We start from the raw sequence: 20,490 nt of genomic DNA, 5'->3' as shown, positions 1-20,490 counted from the left end.
TTTCTTGCCCTAATTTCTACACTGCCTTGTTTTCCCATTAATTTGAAATACATTTATCTTTGCTCTATTGTATATAACTAAGTAAACAATTTCTGGAACAAGGAAGGTTACAAAGTAAACTAATACCATCAGATCCACTAAATTTAGACTATCACCTTAAAAGGTTCATAGATTATTAATCTTAACAATTTCGTATATGTATACAGAGAGCTGCTGCGAATTTATAGACTGTGATTTTTATATAGGCAACTACATAAAAGCTAGTGATATTTTGTTATATATGCATCATAAATGTACACATTATTCAATATGTATTAGGCCAGGCAGAGATTTGATTTCCCTTTGACTGATATTTCATATATTTGAAATTCTTGGTGCTACAGAAAGAGACCCAGCAGAAAACTAATGTAACTAATCTTCCAAATGATTTTTAGCAACGACTTATAACTGAGTGGTTAAGGCATTCAAATAGTAAATTTTGTTTAAAACAGTAAGAACAGAGAAATGGTATAGTTTTTAAAGGCATTAACTACCATGCTTGCATAAAGCATGTGATGATGGCTTTTTGAAATGATTTTGATTATACTGTAGAAATTAATTTTGTTAATAGAGAAAATAAATGATAAAGGGATCAACTGGAAAATGACCTAATATATAAATATTTTCCTTACAGATAACTTTCAAGATTATTAAACCTTAATCCCACTTTTGTGAATTTATGCTACATAAAGATATGTTAGAATAAGAAAAGATACAGATATATGTTAAAGATATTCACGGTCACACAGTTTATGATAAGGAAATGAAATCAATCTGAGTAAGTTCTGGTATATGCACAAAATGGACTATAATCATTAAATCATTAAACACATAAAACACATTTGATTGTGTTTTTATTTCATGTGCTTAAAGAATTTTCTTTTTTGTAGCAAAAAGAAACTGATCATTAAAATCATTAAATGATCATTAAAAAGAATGTGATATATCTGTGAGTTGACACGTAAAATCAAATTAAGTGAAAAAAGGTACAGAATAATATGATACGACCCCATCCATAAAAGTAAATTTAAATATATATACACACACACACACACACACACACCCCTAAATATATCTACCTATCTATCTGCTGGTATATGAATAAAACTTCTTTAAAAACAAATAAGTGTAACAGTTAATGACATGTAGAAGTGAGACTGAGAATCAGAAGAAGGGGAGGTACACTTTTAGTTTTAAGCCTTTATGTTCAAACTTTTACCACGAGTCTTTTACTGAAAATAAAAATAACAAATAAATGAAATAAGAATGTTATTGGAATTATTTTTCTTTACTTTTTGCATTTCTTTTTTGAGACAGAGTCTCACTCTGTCGCTCAGGCTAGAGTGCAGCGGCGTGATCACAGCTCACTGCAACCTCTGCCTCCCAGGTTCAGGTGATTCTCATACCTCAGCTTCCCGAGTAGCTGGGACTACAGGCATGCACCACCACGGCCGGCTAATTTTTGTATTTTTAGTAGAGACAGAGTTTCACTGTGTTGGCCAGGCTGGTCTTGAACTCCCAGCCTCAAGTGATCCCCCTGCCTTGGCCTCCCAAGGTGCTGGGATTACAGGTGTGAGCCACCAAGCTTAAGCTTGGCCTCTTTACTTTTTGCATTTCTATTCAATGGATCTTCTATTGAAAAGAAAACTATAGCAAAGAATGTCATAGGTGTAAGTGATACCATAAGCAAAACAGACCTACCTTCTGTGTATCAATATCTTGTCTCATGATTCTCATATCTTCATTTATCTTTTCTTTGTGTTTCTCGCATTCACTTAGTTGAGCTATTACTTTATTAAGTTCAGTTTCTTTTTGCTACAAAAAAGAAAATTCTTTAAGCACATGAAATAAAAACACAATCAAATAAATAATTTTAAGTTTTAAATTACCTTCTTATAGTCGTCTTTCCCATCTTGAATATAATTCTCAATGTCTTTCATATAACCATGAATATTTTTAACCTTCTCTTTCATATCATTCAGCTGTAGAAAAATATTCATTAAATTTACACTGGTTGTACTTAAGGGCACATAACAGGAGAGCACAGTAAAACACGGGCTGAGAAGTTATGAACCTTGGGTTTCAGTTTCCACCACTACTGAATTTTATGATCTCAAACAAGTCCCTTTATCACCTATAGGAATGGATTAATTAATCTTAATCCTTAACTTCTATTTTAGATCAAGCAGCAAAATAATTTACCTCTAATCCTTGTTCTAACAAGAATTTCTAATGTCAAAATTATACCATGAATCTGAAAATACTATTTATCTTATGCTATTTAATTTCATGTGGAATAATAGTGTCCAACATGGTGCTATGAACGTAAGTTTAATACAGGTATTTGATAAGTAAATATACAAATGAAATCTTACTTTATCCTGTGCTATTTTGTTGCTTGTATTTTTTTTGTTGATTATTTCTTCTTTTTCTTGCTGGAACTTTTCCAGTGTTGTTTCCAAAGGGCTTACCTGCTCTTTAGCATCCTAAAAATAAAAAAAAGATAAAGTATTATATAATATTCCATTATCTTACTTTAGGTGTCAGACTTCACAGCCTTAATAAAAGCACTTTCTATGTGCCAGGCTCTAAAAGTCAACGCATTTGCTCCTTTCAATGACCCTATGAGGACACTACCATCATTTTCAGTCCTATATTTCACATGAGCAAACAGACACAGAGAATGACTTGTCCAGGGTCACAACAGCCAATAAATGAATCAGCCAACATTTTAACCCAGTCCAGCACCAGAGATCACTCTCTTAACCACTATGCATACTATACTGCATCAACCACTAATTTGATTCTTAATCTAGGCCATGTGCTCCCAATTATATTAGCGTGTGGCTTCAAGCATGAGTTTTCATGATTTTACAGTACCCCGTCACTGCTGCATGATCAAAGAATAAGAAAGCTCATTCAGTCTAGACTTTTCTTTTACAGATGAAAATATGGTGGTAAAAACACTTCTGTTCTTAAGCTTAGCCTGCTAAGGCTATGCAGATATTTTATGGTAATAAAAGCATACTGTTAAACTAATGTTGGTGTGTCCACATCTATTCTGGAAGGAACGAGGCTTTCAAGTAATAAACTATTTTACTAAATAGAAGTCCCCATTATTTAGCCTTGTAACAGTAAATCTACAACATAGTTATATGATAACCACAGTTCAAAACAATGGTCCTCAAGCACTTTTAAGATTCTGAAGTATTGAGTGAATCTATAGAGGTAGATACAATAGAAATTACTTCAATATATGTCTGTTTTATCACACTGGTAAGTGGTATGGTATGTTAGGAAGTCAAATGCCTTCAGTGTCAGAAGATCTATCAGAAAATCAACTCTGCTTCCTATTAGCTGCATAAACTTAGGCACTCATGAGACATTTGTAAATCTCAATTTCTTTTTCTATAAAGAGATTTCATCATCTAAATAGGGTTGCTGAGGCACTGAATGGTTCAATGTCAAAGTGCTTTATAAACAGTAAAAAATTATACAAATGCAAGTAGTACTATTTTAATATCATATTCTGAACCTCTGACATTTTACAATCCAAAATTATTTAAGAAATAAAAGGCCGGGCGCGGTGGCTCAAGCCTGTAATCCCAGCACTTTGGGAGGCCGAGACGGGCGGATCACGAGGTCAGGAGATCAAGACCATCCTGGCTAACACGGTGAAACCCCGTCTCTACTAAAAATACAAAAAACTAGCCGGGCGACCTGGCGGGCGCCTGTAGTCCCAGCTACTCGGGAGGCTGAGGCAGGAGAATGGCGTGAACCCGGGAGGCGGAGCTTGCAGTGAGCTGAGATCCGGCCACTGCACTCCAGCCTGGGCGACAGAGCGAGACTCCGTCTCAAAAAAAAAAAAAAAAAAAAAAAAAAAAAAAAAAAAAAAAAGAAATAAAAATTTATAGTAATTATTCAGTAATATACTTAGTACTTATTGAATGAGTACCCATAATTATATAAACCTCGGTAAGACTGTTTCTAAAACTGTTTATAACTGGTTGAGTCCTAGATGTGATTAATCTATATAAGGGATGTCAAAAGGATTCCAGTGGCAACTGAGTGCCTGCTCACTGTATTGGTAAGGATTCTGAACCCACATCTGGAATCAAATGGAAAGAGTGCTATGACTGAGAGTGTCCGCTGTAGATAAAGCATCTGCAGATAAGACAAACCTCCTGTACAAGCAGGAATCCTTATACAGAGTTAACCAACCACCACCTGACCACCTCCAATAACATTTGCTGCTTAACCAGGCAGCCAGTTCTTCCTTATTATGGCAAACTCCTTCTTCCAGAAATCTTTATTTACTAGTACAAGTTCTATCACTTAGGAACCACACAAAGAATGATTATACCATTTTCATTTGATCCTCATAACAGCTGGTTTTCAAAGGGAATGCTTCCAGTTTTTGCCCATTCAGTATGATATTGGCTGTGGGTTTGTCATAAACAGCTCTTATTATTTTGAAATATGTTCCATCGATACATAGTTTATTGAGAGCTTTTAGCATGAAGGGGTGTTGAATTTTATCGAAGGTCTTTTCTCCATCTATTGAGATAATCATGTGGTTTTTGTCTTTGGTTCTGTTCATGTGATGGATTACATTTACCGATTTGCGTATGTTGAACCAGCCTTGCATCCCAGGAATGAAGCCGACTTGATTGTGGTGGATAAGCTTTTTGACGTGCTGCTGGATTCAGTCTGCCAATATTTTATTGAGGATTTTTGCATCGATGCACATCAGGGATACTGGCCTGAAATTTTCTTCTTTTGTTGTGTGTCTGCCAGGGTTTGGTATTAGGATGATGCTGGCCTTATAAAATGAGTTAGGGAGGATTTCCTCTTTTTCTATTGTTTGGAATAGTTTCAGAAAGAATGGTACCAGCTCCTCTTTGTACCTCTGGTAGAATTCGGCTGTGAATCTCTCTGGTCCTGGACTTTCTTGGTTGGCAGGCTATTACTACCTCAATTTCAGAACTTGTTATTGGTCCATTCAGGGATTTGACTTCTTCCTGGGTTAGACTTGGGAGGGTGTATGTATCCAGGAATTTATCCATTTATTCTAGATTTCCTAGTTTATTTGCATAGAGGTGTTTATAGTATTCTCTGATGGCAGTCTGTATTTCTGTGGGATTGCTGGTGGTATCACCTTTATCATTTTTTATTGCATCTATTTGATTCTTCTCTCTTTTCTTCTTTATTAGTCTGGCTAGTGGTCTATTTTGATCTTTTTAAAAACCCAGTTCCTGGATTGATTTTTTTGAAGGGTTTTTTGTGTCTCTATCTCCTTCGGTTCTGCTCTGATCTTAGTTATTTCTTGTCTTCTGCTAGCTTTTGAATTTGTTTGTTCTTGTTTCTCTAGTTCTTTTAATTGTGACGTTAGGGTGTCGAATTTAGATCTTTCCTGGTTTCTCTTGTGGGCATTTAGTGCTATGAATTTCCCTCTACACACTGCTTTCAATGTGTCTCAGAGATTCTGGTATGTTGTATCTTTGTTCTCATTGGTTTCAAAGAACATCTTTATTTCTGCCTTCATTTCGTTATTTTAACTGGCAGTCATTCGGGAGCAGGTTGTTCAGTTTCCATGTAGTTGTGCGGTTTTGAGTGAGTTTCTTAATCCTGAGTTCTAATTTGATTGCACTGTGGTCTGAGAGACTGTTATGACTTCTGTTCTTTTGCATTTGCTGAGTGTTTTACTTCCAATTATGTGGTCAATTTTAGAATAAGTGCAATGAGGTGCTGAGAGTTCTGGCCATTACACTAATAAGGAGCATTTCATATTAAAGAAACGTGGACTGAGTGAGGTGATGTATGCCTGTAATTTTGGGAGGTCAAAGCTGCATTGCTTGAGGCAGAGTTTGAGAACAGCCTGAACAACATACTGAGACCCTGTCTCTACAAAAATTTTAAAAATTAGCCAGGCGTGGTGGATTGTGCCTGTAGTCCCATTTACTTGAGAGGCTGAGGCAAGACGATTGCCTGAGCTCAGGAGGTCAAAGCTGCAGTGAGTGAGCCGTGACTGCACCACTGCATTCCAGCTCGGGAGACAGAGGAAGACTCTTCATCTCTAAAAAAGAAGAATAGGGTGGGGCATGGTGGCTCACACCTGTAATCCCAGCACTTTGGGAGGCCAAGGTAGGCAGATCAACTGAGTTCAGGAGTTTGAGACCAGCCTGTCCAATGGCACAACCCCGTCTCTACTAAATACAAAAATTAGCTGGGCGTGGTGGTGCATGCCTGTAATCCCAGCTACTCGGGAGGTTGAAGCAGGAGAATCGCTTGAACCCAGGAGATGGAGGTTGCAGTGAACCAAGATTGCACTACTGCACTCCAGCTTGGGCAACAGGGTGAGACTGTCTCAAAAAATAAAAATAAAATTAAAATAATTTTACAAAAAACATGTATGGATATTCTTACCTTTATCTCTCTGAACAAAGACTGAACTTCAGTGGATAATTCCACAGTCTGCTCCTCCAGTTGCTGACGACGTTGCAAATTAGTGGATATCTGAAGTTTCTCAGATTTTAGCTCATTTGTTATACTTTTTAGATGTTGAATCTGTTCCTGCTGGTCCTGTATAAGCTTACGATTCAATTCAATCTTACTAGAAACTACACAAGAACATATTAACACAGTAATTAATGTAAGGGTATAGAAAATACTATTTGTATCATTCTTCCCATTTTTATTAGTCTATGGAATCCACAAATGCTGAGTTTCTGTGGGCCCCACCCCACTGCAACAAACATATAACGAGAACCCTGCTAACTCCTAAATCTGCTTGATGTCCCCTGCTGACCACTCACAGGGAAAGCTCACAGGGCAGGTATGACTGAGAAAGAATACAGCTCATGGCCAGGCACACTGGCTCATGCTTGTAATCCCAGCACTTTGGGAGGCTGAGGCGGGTGAATCCTGAGGTCAGGAGTTTGAGACCAGCCTGACAAACACAGTGAAACCCTGCCTCTACTAAAAAATACAAAAATTAGCTGGGCATGGTGACGTGTGCCTGTAATCCTAGCTACTCAGGAGGGTGAGGCAGGAGAATCACTTGAACCTGGGAGACGGAGGTTGCAGTGAGCTGAGATTGCACCACTGCACTCCAGCCTGGGCAACAAGAGCAAAATTCCATCTTAAAAAAAAAAAAAGAAAAAGAATACAGCTTATTTGATACTCTCCTACTATTCAAAATCTGTTGTGCAAAGTAAAAGAACAAAGAGAAGTGATGCTTTTCAGAAAAAAAGAGCGAATATACTGTGGACTGGAAGGAACTTCCTTGTTCATGTAACAGGTACAAAATTGAGTATAAAAGGCATGTGCTGGTAATGTTGAAGTCTCTATGGGTACAGAAGGACACAGACTGTATTACCTGTGTCTAACTTGTGCTGTTTCTCTTGTTTCTCCTGGTTGACTTGTTGGACAGTTCGATCTAAGTCTATTCCTTGTAGCTTAGCTGCTTGTTGTGCAATTTTTCTTTCAACATCTTTAAGTTCCATCTTAAGAATATAACAAAATTATTTCCTTTAATAAACTTACTGCATTATTCAAAATCTTTAAAAATTAATTGCTATTATCATTTTTTAAATCTAAACTTATAAACCATTTCCAGATACAATTTTAGCAAAGTGTAATAGTATAAAAGTAAAATGATGTAAACAAAAGGAAGCTGACTAAAAATGAAAAACAAACAGAACTGTCTTAATTTTTAAATTTATGAATTAAAAAATTTAAACCCAGGGATGTAAACTAAGCAGTTGCTCCCTGAGGGCATCTGAAATTCAGGATGGGGAATTCTAAACACAACCTGTACCTGAATACTAGCTACTATTTTTAACTCTCACACTTCAAATTCAAGCTACCATGGAGCAAGTTTTATTCTGCCTTAAACTACAATAAACTTACCTGGAACCTCTCCATAATTGTAACATCTGTCAGGCACACTTTAGCACTTTCTTCTTCAGGCATTATTGTACCCAAGAGTGTTTCTTGTTCTTCTATGTCGTTCTTTAGGCGCTGTATGTCTCTATTGACATTCTGCAATTTGTTTCTTAATTCTGGTATTTCCTTCTCCTTCAAATCAATTATGCTTTGCCTAAATAGAAAACAATTAAAAATAAAGTATCTGATGTTTCTCACAGTTAGACTGAGGTTATGTGTATTTTTAGGAAGAATACCACAGAAGTGACATTGTATTCTTTTCAGGGTATCCTATCAGTGGATAGAGAATCATGATATCAATATGTCTTATTACTGATGATGTTAATCTTTATTCACTTGGCTTAGGTGGTGTCGGCCAGGTTTCTCCACTGTAAAGTTACTGTTTTGGTCTTTGTAATTAATAAGTATCTTAGGAGAGAAATGTTGAGACTATGTAAACATCTTGCTTCTCCTCAACTTTCTGCCTACTGATTTTAGTATCCACTGACAGATATTCCTTGCAATAATTATTACTGTGGTGTTTGTCAAACTGAGAAACAGTCTACTAATGAACTGGTCATATTCACCAAAAGCGTTAAGGTCATGAAAGATAAAGACAGACTGTTACAGACTGCAGGAGCCTAAGGAGAAATAACAACTAGATGCTATGTGGGATCCTGCATGGAACCCTGCAACACAAAAGGCCTTGATGGAAAAACTGCTAAATTCGATGTAGTCTGTAATTTAGTTAGTAGCATTATACCAATGTTAATCCTGGTTTTGATAACTGTATTATAACAGAGTACATAAATAGTTAGTATCAGGAGAAGCTGGGTGAGGGATATATGTGAATAATTTGTATTATTTTTATAATTTTTCTGTAAACCTAAAATTATTTCAAAGTAACAACTTTTTAAATTACAGGAATAAAAGGAAGGAAGCCAGCCATTAAGTCAAATGCTACATGGGTTTAAGGTACAAAATGTCAACCGATTTTACTGGTACTCATTACTCTAGCTAATGAACTGCCTCCATGGCAGGTACTGACAACTATTTTTGCTGATGCCTCTGAAACAATAACATATATTTAATCTTTAAAAAAAATGTACTTCAGAAATATTCCAAATTCTTATTTAAAATTATGTGGAATTAGTATGACAAAGCAGTATGATAAATTAAACTGGTCTCTAATGGGAGTCTTATTATAAACTAAAAGAATACCCAGAAACTCAAGTGGCTACTACTTAATGATTTTTTTAAAATGCAAACTATGATCAAGAAATGCCAACCTGACCTGTGGCAACAGACTTATAGTTTTTAAAAAATTTTTAATTTTTAATTAATTTATTTACTTTTTATGCTTTAAGTTCTGGGGTACATGTACAGAACATGCAGGTTTGTTACACAGGTATACACGTGCCACGGTGGTTTGCTGCACCCATCAACCCATCATCTACATTAGGTATTTCTCCTAATGCTATCCCTCCCCTAGTCCCCCACCAGCTGACAGACCCCAGTGTGTGATGCTCCCCTCCCTGTGTCCATGTGCTCTCATTGTTCAGCTCCCACTTATGAGTGAGAATATGTGGTGTTTGGGTTTCTGTTCCTGTGTTAGTTTGCTGAGAATGATGGTTTCCAGTTTCATCCATGTCCCTGCAAAGGACATGAACTCATCCTTTTATATGGCTGCATAGTTACTCCATGGTGTGTATGTGCCACATTTTCTTTATCCAGTCTACCACTGATGGGCACTTGCGTTGGTTCCAAGTCTTTGCTATTGTGAGTAGTGCCGCAATAAACACACGTGTGCATGTCAGACCTATAGTTTTTTATACCACAGAAATAGGAGGTATTCTTATTCCATATGAGTATAACAAATATGAAGGCATGGAGATTGTGAATAATTCCATGCCAATGTTACCTCTTGAACACTGTTGTCACAGATCAGTAGTTGGCCTTAAATTATGTGACCAATATCTAAAAAGTGACACAGCTATGACAGCCTAATAAAGATTGCCAAGCATTTATTAAACTGGGGACATCTCTGTGAAGAACTATAGGTATACATACAGTTTTAACGCTAGTTTTACATTTTCATACACACACACAAAATCTTTCATCAGTATGGTCCAGGTTTTGGTGCATTCTTTTTTGATGATTACCTAAGATGTTAAAAGAAGTGTTCTGGCTGGGTGTAGTGCTCACGCCTGTAATACCAGCACTTTGGGAGGCTGAGGCTGGTGGATCACCTGAGCTCAGGAGTTCAAGACCAGTCTGGCCAACATGGTGAAACCCCATCTCTACTAAAAATACAAAAAATTAGGTGGGTGTGGTGAAGGGCGCCTATAATCCCAGCTACTCGGGAAGCTGAGGCTAAAGAACTGCTTAAACCCAGGAGGCGGAGGCGGAGGTTGCAGTGAGCCGAGATTGTGCCATTGCACTCCAGCCTGGGCAATAAGAGTGAAACTCTGTCTCAAAAGAAGTGTTCTAAGAAAAAGCAGAGAAGCTTCCCTGAAGAATGCACTAGAGAGATCTATTAGGGTTCTCTGGGTTTGTTTTTCATTTTTATGACATTTTATTTTTTATATTCAAGAGTTAATTTTTCTCATAGTTCACAAGGGTTTTAAAAGTATTTTCAATAAATCATAATTGTAAACATTTATGGGGTACAATGTGATGTTCTATGTACACAATGTACAATGATTAAATAAAGGTAATTTAGCATATCCATTACCTTGCCTATCATTTTTTATAGACAGACATTTGAAATTTACTCTTTGGATTTTTGTTTTCTCAGAAACTCAATTCACCTATTTTTGGACAGCATTCCTTTTCTAAGGGGATTGTGTGTAAAAAGGCCCACACAGATATGGTACTGAAAAAAACCTGTGGGAGAAATGGGGGGGAAATACCAATTGAGTTTGTATTCAAATGAGGTGCTATAATAAACGAATCTGAGTCAGTACTATACAAAATGATAAACAGGTATATTTTCAGCTGAGTTCTCAGTCATGATGTTAGTTTTACATTAGGTACTGGTGAATCTGAGGCTTTAAATGATAGTATTTCCCGCAAAGAAGCAAGATATGGCTCCCTACTACTACCTCTCTGAGCTCATCTTACACAACTCTTCCCTTTGGCCTTCCAGTCAAATATGTCTCAGAGATTTTGTACTGCCTGGAATATTCTTCTGGACAACTGCACAGCTGGCTCCCTCACTTCTCTCAAGTTTCTACTCCAATGCCACCTTCATCAAGTCCCCCCGACCACCCTTCAGCTACTCCCTATTCCCTTATCTTGCTGTATTTTTCTTGATGCTCCTGATCATCCCCCTGTGTATTATATATTCACTTATTTGTCATCCATCTCCTCCCCACTGGAATATAAACTCCATGAGGGCAGGGACTTTGTCCATTTTGTTTACTGCTGTATTATCTGCACTCCAGTAGACTGCCTATCTTGGCTGCACGAATAGGCAGTTCTCATGATAGTGCTGGTATCAAGGGCGTATTCTAAAGGTGAAAAGGCAAATGGCACACAGATAAATTTAATCTTGTTACTTTACTCCTCTTCACCAATAACCTTCCACCTAAGTGACTATCATAAATAGACCTCCACAATGTCTCTGAAAGTGACCCCAGGGGATATCTGAAAGTAGTGTCTTAACCAGAGGTGGCAGGAAGCTTAATGATCATTATGTAAGTCAATCCCCTCACTTTATGTGGGGATACTAAGGCCCAAATGAGTTAAGTAACATCCTTAAGATCACCCAGCAGAGTTGGAATTTGAAATCAACCTGACTGTACTCTTAGGCAATTGCTTTCCTGTATTTCACAAAAAAAAAACAAAAACAAAAAAAAACAAAAAGTCCTCTTGCTTGAGCATGGTGGCTCATGCTTGTAATCCTAGCACTTTGGGAGGCTGAGGTAGGAGGATTGCTTGAGCCTAGGAGTTCGAGGATTCAGTGAGCTATAATCAGTCACACCACTATACTCCAGCCTGGGCGACAGGAACAAGACCCTATCAATCAATCAAGTCCTCTTAATTCATTATTGACCTTCCATTTGTAGATTTATTTAAACTTTAAAAAAATGTGTTTTATAATGTTATTTCCTACTATTGGGAAGAAGACTTCCTCTCTCATTTGTCCCAAACTCATCTTCCAGAATGGCCCACTGACATTCTCTTAGAGCTTGCTAAACAAATGGGGGTTCATCATTTCCCTGCTCTTCAGGTTTTCAAGTTTTGGTTCCTTTATGAAAATGGTTTCCCCATATACGTGTCCTCACTTAGCAGCCCTGCCAGCATCTTGGTCCATTTTTAGTGCTTCCTCTAGGCCTTTTCTAGCTTCAGGTTCTCTTAAAATGTGTGGTAACCAGACATTTACCTGGCTAAACTAGCCAGGTAGATAACCTAGCTGAGCCCAGTCATCCCATGAAACCATGAAAAACCAATCACTGTGAGACAGTTTTTTTTTTTTTTTTTTTTTTTTTTTGAGACGGAGTCTCGCTCTGTCACCCAGGCTGGAGTGCAGTGGCCGGATCTCAGCTCACTGCAAGCTCCGCCTCCCGGGTTTATGCCATTCTCCTGCCTCAGCCTCCCGAGTAGCTGGGACTACAGGCGCCTGCCACCTTGCCCGGCTAGTTTTTTGTATTTTTTAGTAGAGATGGGGTTTCACCGTGTTAGCCAGGATGGTCTCGATCTCCTGACCTCGTGATCCGCCCATCTAGGCCTCCCAAAGTGCTGGGATTACAGGCTTGAGCCACCGCGCCCGGCCTTGTGAGACAGTTTTGAGGGGGGTTGTTACACAGCAATAAATAACGGGAATAGACACTACAGTTCTCATTCATTCAACAAATAGTTATTAAAGTTACAATATAGAATATACAAATGTGTGGTTGCCTAGTCTCTAGGTAACCAGAATGGCACATAGATGCTACTGCAGATATAGGGTTATGCAGATTCAAGTCAGTCACAAGTACTTTGATACTCTTCCCATCAAGAGACACAGTATCCTCCCTCACTGAATCTTGGGAGTCTCTGTGACCACTCTGACCAATAGAAAATGAAGTGTCACTGTGCCAGTTTCTCAGTCTAGGCCTTAAAGGACTTGCAGCTCCCACTTCCTGTTCATGGAATACTTACTCTTGGGATAATCTGTTTAGGAACCCAGTCACTATGCTTCCAAAAGCCCAAGACACATGCAGAGGCCATGTGAAGACGTCCTGCTTTGAGAGCCCCAGCTGAGCTGCCATACAACAGTCAGCATCACTGTCAGTCACGTGAGCCATCAAGAACATCCAGCTTGGTTACACTTTGAGATGACTGCAGCCAACATCTGACTACAACCATAAGACCTCAAGTGAGAGGCACCTAGCTGAGCCCAGTCATACCACAGAACCATGAGAAATTAATTATTGTGAGACAGATTTGAGGTTTGTTACACAGCAATAAATAATTGGAACAGACATTACAGTTCTCATTCATTCAGCAAATAGTTAACAAAGCTGCAATATACACAAAACTGTGGAGATACAACAATAAGTAAGACATGCACCTTACTCTTAGAGGGGAAACTGTGGCCCGGCACGGTGGCTCACTCCTGTAATCCCAGCACTTTGGGAGGCTGAGACAGGTGATTACCTAAGGTCAGGAGTTTGTGACCAGTCTGGCCAACATGGTGAAACCCTGTCTCTACTAAAAATACAAAAAAATTAGCCGACTGTGGTGACGTGCGCCTGTAATCCCAGCTACTTGGGAGGCTGAGGCAGGGGAATTGCTTGAACCAGGGAGGTGGAGGTTGCAGTGAGCCAAGATTGCATCACTGCACTCCAGCCTGGGTGATGACAGCTATAATACGATGTTAATTTCTGCCATTTATTGTATAACTGTCTAACACAGAACTAAGCTCACATTTCTCCTACATGTACTTTCTACCAATTTCAAATTTTATCCATTTGATCTTTTTCTTTTCAATATACTATCTTATTCCTCTCCTTCCTTTTTATTCTCAAACTACTGCTTCTGTCTCCTCATCTCTGTGGCCCCAATAATCTGGTTTTCACCCTTGATGCTTGTATTTGTTATCTCTTGTTGCATAACAAAGTATCCCAAAACTTAGCAGCTTAAAATAACAGCACTATTTATTTCTCAGAGATACCAGGATCAGGAGATACGCTTCTCACTCAGGGTCTCGCATGAAGTCGCAATCAAGCTGCAAGTCAGGACCGCAGTCATCTTAAGGCTTGACTGCTACAAAGTCTATTTCCAAACTCACTTGCTCAAAGGCCTCAGGTCCTTACCATAAGGGCCTCTCCAGAGGGCTGCTTGCAACATGGCAGCTGGCTTCCCTCAGACAAGAGACAGAAGGGGACAGAGTGGGTGAGAGAGGGGAAGAAGAGGGGGAGAGTGAGCAAGTTCACACGAGGGAAGGTACGTGCACATGCGAGCACAGAAGAAGCCATAGTACCTTAAATAACCTAATGTTGGAAAGGCCATGCTATCACTTCTGCCTGTTTTATCAGTTACACAGACCAATCCTGCAACAGCATGAGAGGGGACTATACAAGCGTATGAATACCAAGAGGCCGAGATTACTAGGGACCATCTTAGAAGTTGGCTGCCACAAACCACATCTTCTTAGGCCTTTCTTTCTCCTTTTCCTGAAACTGCTCCTTGGTTTTCCAGGGCAATCACTTTCACTCTCCTGGTTTTTCTGCTTCCTGAGCTTTTCTCAGCCTGTTTCAGTCAATATACTGATATTAGATTAATTTTCCTAAAATACATCTTTCATTAAATCCCTTAGGTTGGCTCCTCATCACCTATCAGAAAGAGTTATAACTAGGCCTGAATATAATGTAGCCCTATCTCCCCAATGTACAGGATTCAATCCCTATAAATAATTCCCCAAACTCTAGATAACATTTCTACTGCAGCATAGGTCATACTCCTCTTCCCTTTGCAGCGTGTTCTGACTTCCATCTCCTCTCGGCTGAGCTGAATGAACTTCTCCAGGCCTTATATTCCTCTCCCTGCCTCATTCTCAAAATATTTTTCTCATTTTGTATCCATTGACTCCTCCCTTCTTAACTAACATATTTGTTTGAATCATTTTGTTAAGCACTTGATTAAGCCTAGTTTTCTTTTCTTTTTTTTTTTTTTGAGACGGAGTCTCGCTCTGTTACCCAGGCTGGAGTGCAGTGGCCGGATCTCAGCTCACTGCAAGCTCTGCCTCCCGGGTTTAAGCCATTCTCCTGCCTCAGCCTCCCGAGTAGCTGGGGCTACAGGCGCCCGCCACCTCGCCCGGCTAGTTTTTTGTATTTTTTAGTAGAGATGGGGTTTCACCGTGTTAGCCAGGAGGGTCTCGATCTCCTGACCTCGTGATCCGCCCGTCTCGGCCTCCCAAAGTGCTGGGATTACAGGCTTGAGCCACCGCGCCTGGCCAAGCCTAGTTTTCTAAATGTTGAATTCTGAGAGCCTGTCTTCTTAATCAGACCATTAGCTCCTGGAGGGTCATGTCTTAGGTCTCTGGGACCAGCCTTGTTCTCTATGTTCTGGGAGACACTAAGGCAGTCATCACATATTTCCTAACTTGATTTTTATTTGTAAACAGAACATAACATGAATTTCTTGTACAAGTGAGGGAAAATATAAACAACTGAAAATCTTTTTGAAAGTGGAAAAGACATTAAAAACATAGTTTAAAACCTGTCTTCTGGGAGAACTTTTCAGTACTTAAATTCTGTTGCTGGGTTCAGAAAGTGGCAAGTCGACAGTCCTAAATCTGTTAAAATCTATGTCCACGAGCTAAGTCTTGGGAATTAAACACACATACAAAAGAACGTAGACTATGTCTACCTCACAGTTTAAGAAATAAGCTTACCGGCCATGCACGGTGCTCACACCTGTGATCCCAGGGAGGCTGAGGTGGGCCAATCCCTTGAGGTCAGGAGTTCAAGATCAGCCTGGCCAACATGGTGAAACTCCATCTTTACTAAAAATTACAAAAATTAGCTGGGCATGGTGGTACATGCCTGTAATCCCAGCTACTGAGGAGGCTGAGGCATGGGAATTGCTTCTGGGAGGTGGAGGTTGCAATGAGCCAAGATCGTGCCTCCAGCTTAGGTGACAGAGAGAGACTCTGTCTCAGAAAAAAAAAAAAAAAGAAAAGAAAAAAAAAGGAAAGAAAGAAAGGAAATAAGCTTACCTTTAAACAAAATAATTGACTCTTCTTATCACAGAAGTGACATAAGACAGGGCATACTAGCTCAGAGTTCTTACTGCGTAACTACCATCTGCCCAGGCATGAGACGGGTACCTTTTACAATGTGCTGCTACATGTACAGTTAAGGTAAATCCCTATTCTTACCTCATGGGCACAAGTCCCAGCATTTCATCACGCCGCTTTTCCTTTTTTTTTAGCTCTGATTCTGTTGACTTGAGTTTATCTGGAGCAAGTCGCAGTTTAGACTGCAAATCACTGATGACTTCTTGTAATTCAGCCTCTGTCTGAAAAACTCTCTGACAAACGGGGCAACATGACTGGTTTTCATCTGTTAGCTGAGTAATGAACTGGGAGTAAACTGCTGTGGCTCCAGCCAGCATGGCTATTTAAGAAAATAAGTTATATCACCAATGAGAAAAAACATAAAATACAGTATTGTCAATATGGTTTTATCTTTTTCTATAAATACATTATTCTTGCTTTATAAATATATTATAAAAGAAAAATTCTGATACTTAAAATTCCAATATTCTCTTCCAAAGAGCATCATACATTCAGATTTGTATAAATATATTTTGGTAACACATTATAAGTATAACAAAATGTCTACTGAGAGCTTTATCTGTGCCAGGCACTGTTCTAAGGGTTTTACAACTATAATCTCATTCACTCCTCAGTACCCCAGGTGGTAGTTGTGTCCTCATTTTACAGACGATCAAACACAGGAAGGTTTCAGTAACTTGCCTAAAGTCACACAGTGAGTAAGTTGTAGAACCAGGACTGAAATCCAAGCCATTAGGCTCCATAACCAGGTTTTTAAATTCCCCATCCTTAACAGTTACCTGTGAATGAAAATTCAAAGGTGTCAGAGTATCCTGACAACATCAAGTAGGTGACTTACCTCGCTGTTTTGATGATTTTTCAATTTCCTCTTTAAGCCTGTCTAGATCACTTTCAAAATCCTGGCTACCACAAACATCAAACAGCTTGTCTTCGTAACTGGACAGCTGCTCTTCCTTTCTTTTTAGTTCATTATTTATATGATTTTTGTTCTGCTCAGCTGAAGCTAGTTCCTTGCTAAAATAAGAACAAATATGGATTTTCATTTTAAAATAGGAGAAATGAGTTTGAAAATTTGAGTAGGCAAAAACAAGATAAATTTCTGCCAACAAATCATGACCAAATACTTTTTTTTAAAAAAGTTGAGGGACAAGTACACTTCTGTCTTAACTCTCCCCCTGTGATACTGACTCACCTGCCAGTCCTGCTCATGGGCCTGCTCCCAGAAAAATGTACACAGAATTCTGCCTGGTTTCTGGGAGTTCATGGCCTTTGATCCCAGGTTAAGCCTCAGCAAGATGCTTGCTGGGACTATTGGACAGAAAGAAGACAGAACACCCCCATAATTCTCTTTAGTCCTTTCACAAATACTACTTCCTTACTCTCCTGTAAATACTGTTTCTTTGTATCCTCTCCCTCCTTGTTGCTGTCACCCACTTGCCTCCAGAACAGTCATTCCCTCTCATTAATCAAATATTTTGCTTACTAGTACAATTTATCTCCACTTTTAGCTCTTAAATATCATCCTAGCCAACCTCAATACTTACAGATAACATGGTTTTTCAATTTGCAGGTTTCGATGCACTAGCTACCATGTAATCAATTTCATGAATAGATGGTAATATATTGGAATAGGCTGTATGTATACATACTACTTTGAGAAATTGGTTTCAGATAAACGTGTGTTACTGCACACATGCTTCTTCATCATGACTACCGATCGTGAGTCACAGTAAAATTTTGGAAAAAAGTAACTAATACAGATGATATTTTCATCATCCTAGACTCCATTGAGCACTTCTCATCAAGATCACCAGTGACCTAAGTGCCAAGTACAGTCTTCATCTTACTCTACCTCTAGGTAGCACCAAACACTGTTGACTTTCTCCTTGAAGACTATTTTCTCAAGGCACCCAGACACCACGGCTATCTGGCTCTCACTCTGATCCCCTGGGCACATCCCAGTTTCCTTCACTTGATCCTTTTCCTTGGCCTGCTAACATTTTAAATGTTTGTGCTTCCCGGGAATCTAATTGTAACCCCTTTTCTTTGCGTAACTCTCTCAAGGTGACATACTAATGACTTCGAGTATCCCTTGCATAGCAACAACTCCCAATCTCCTGAATTTCAAACTCCAATACTGTATTCCCTCACAGACACTTCCACAAGACACACAGATTAAACATCACCAAAACCAAGTCCTCTACTTTCCTCAAAAATCTGTGTGGAATTTTTGACCCGCTTATCCAACCACCATCCAAGGTAACATCTGAGAAATATGATCACTTTTTATAATGGATTTCTCACAGAAATGAAAATAGAATTTTTAAATTTTAATCTTCATAGGTCTACAAATTTTCAAGGGACAAGACGTCTAAATTACTACCCATTACCATTTTACTTAATTTGTAAAATATGAGGGGTCTTCAAAATGTTCATGGAAAATGTGTATTATAAAAAACTATGCATGAAGTTCAAAATGTTTTGCACTGAAATAAACTCACACTAACTTGTTATAACATGTCTGAATAGGATCTAGTTTAAGGCACTAACACGGTTAAGACATCAGTTTGAAAAGAGCCCCAATTAGAGCTAAAACTGAAGCAAGAACAAACATCAAATTTATGGTGAAGTGTGGGTGGAAGAATGGTGAATCACTGATACTTTACAATAAGTTTATGAGGTCAATGCCCCAAATAAATCAGCAGTTTACAAATGGATAACTCAGTTTAAGAAGGGATGAGCCATTATTAAAGATGAAGCCCACAGTGGCAGACTGTTCACATCAATTTGTGAGGAAAAAATTCATCTTCTTCAAGCCCTAATTGAAGATCAATGATTAACAGCAGAAACAAAAGCCAACACCACAGACACCTCAATTGATTCAGGTTACACAATTCTGACTGAAAAATTAAAGTTGAGCAAACGTTCTACTTGATGGATGCCCAAAACCACTGCTTCCAGATAAGCTGAAGACAACAGCAGAGCTTTCAATGGAGAGTCTCAACAAGTAGGATCAAGTTCCTAAAGCATTCTTCAAAGAATTGTAACAGGAGGTGATGGAATGTGGCTTTACCAGTAAAATCCTGAAGACAAAGCACAGTGAAAGCAATGGCTACCAAGTAGCAGAAGTGGTCCAGTCAAAGCAAAAGCAGCCCAGATAAGAGCAAAGGTCATGGCAATAGTTGTTTGGGATGCTCAAGGCATTTTGCTTGCTGACTTTCTGGAGGGCTAAAGAATGGTAACTGCTTATTATGAGAGTGTTTTGAGAGAGCTAGCCAAAGCATTAGCAGAAAAATGCCCAGGAAACCTTCACCAGAGTCCTTTCCCAACACAACAAATGTTCCTGCTCATCCCTCTCATCAAACAAGGGGCATTTGCAAGAGTTTCTATGGGAAATCATTAGGCATCCACCTTACAGTCCTGATTTGGCTCCTCCTATCTTCTAGTTTCTTAATCTTAAAAAATCTTTAAAGGGCACCCATTTTTACGCTAATAATGTAAAAAAGACTACATTAATATGGTTAAATTCCCAGGACTCTCAGTTTTTTAGGACTGAACTAAATTGCTGGTATCATTGTTCAGAAGAGTCTTCAACTTGATGGAGCTTATGTTGAGAAATACAGTTTATTTCAAATTTTTATCTTTTAATTCCATTTTTCCATGAACTTTCTGAAGTCTTCTTGTATGCAAGAACTAAAGTTGATCAATACAACATACCATTTCAAGACAATAAATTATTTTAAAACAATTAAACAGGTAAGCATGAAATAAGAGATTTCTATTACATCTCCAAATGTTGCAACTTACTTCAATTTGGCAAGTCTGTCCCTGGTCTGATTTATTTCTTTTGATTTACTGTGTAGCCAGTCTTCAAGCTGTTTTTTGTTGGGAAAGTATCCCAACAGTGACGTTAATTCATCACTGTGCCTAGATTTTATTTTTCTGATTTGTTCATCTTTGTCAGCCTATAGGTAAAAAAAAAACTTTTAAAAATAAAGTCTACATCTCCACATTATATCAAGAACGAAAATAAATTCTAGATTGACTAAAGTTCTAAGCTTAAAACTACAAAAATATGAAAATAAAATATAAAATTTCTTAAAGTCTTCAAGTGGGAATGGTCTCTCTAAGCCCTAAGAGTGGAGTACCAAGTCAAACAATATAGAATTTTAAAACTTCTGTATGTTAAAAGCTAACAGTAATGTTCGTGTGTGTATATATATATTTCTGTATTAACT

At 38.5% G+C, this 20,490-nt stretch overlaps 1 protein-coding gene across 3 annotated transcripts in view; it reads right to left on the bottom strand.

The window, feature by feature from the left end:
• RAD50 (RAD50 double strand break repair protein) overlaps window positions 1–20,490 on the bottom strand; it is an 89,576-nt gene that overhangs the window by 32,168 nt on the left and 36,918 nt on the right. For all 3 annotated transcript variants that reach the window (XM_010359992.2, XM_030927223.1, XM_010359993.2), the window contains 9 exons: window positions 20,060–20,217; window positions 17,091–17,266; window positions 16,334–16,571; window positions 7,951–8,140; window positions 7,418–7,544; window positions 6,466–6,659; window positions 2,415–2,525; window positions 1,929–2,021; window positions 1,741–1,854 (listed from right to left, as the gene is read on the bottom strand). In XM_010359992.2, coding sequence (XP_010358294.1) covers window positions 1,741–1,854; window positions 1,929–2,021; window positions 2,415–2,525; window positions 6,466–6,659; window positions 7,418–7,544; window positions 7,951–8,140; window positions 16,334–16,571; window positions 17,091–17,266; window positions 20,060–20,217 — 1,401 coding nt within the window. The remainder of the gene's footprint in view (window positions 1–1,740; window positions 1,855–1,928; window positions 2,022–2,414; window positions 2,526–6,465; window positions 6,660–7,417; window positions 7,545–7,950; window positions 8,141–16,333; window positions 16,572–17,090; window positions 17,267–20,059; window positions 20,218–20,490) is intronic.

This window comes from Rhinopithecus roxellana, chromosome 3 (genome assembly GCF_007565055.1).
Source record: "Rhinopithecus roxellana isolate Shanxi Qingling chromosome 3, ASM756505v1, whole genome shotgun sequence".
In the NCBI taxonomy this organism is placed as follows: domain Eukaryota; kingdom Metazoa; phylum Chordata; class Mammalia; order Primates; family Cercopithecidae; genus Rhinopithecus; species Rhinopithecus roxellana.
Note: the sequence above shows the minus strand (reverse complement) of the source record. Positions and strands in the feature narration are given on the sequence as shown.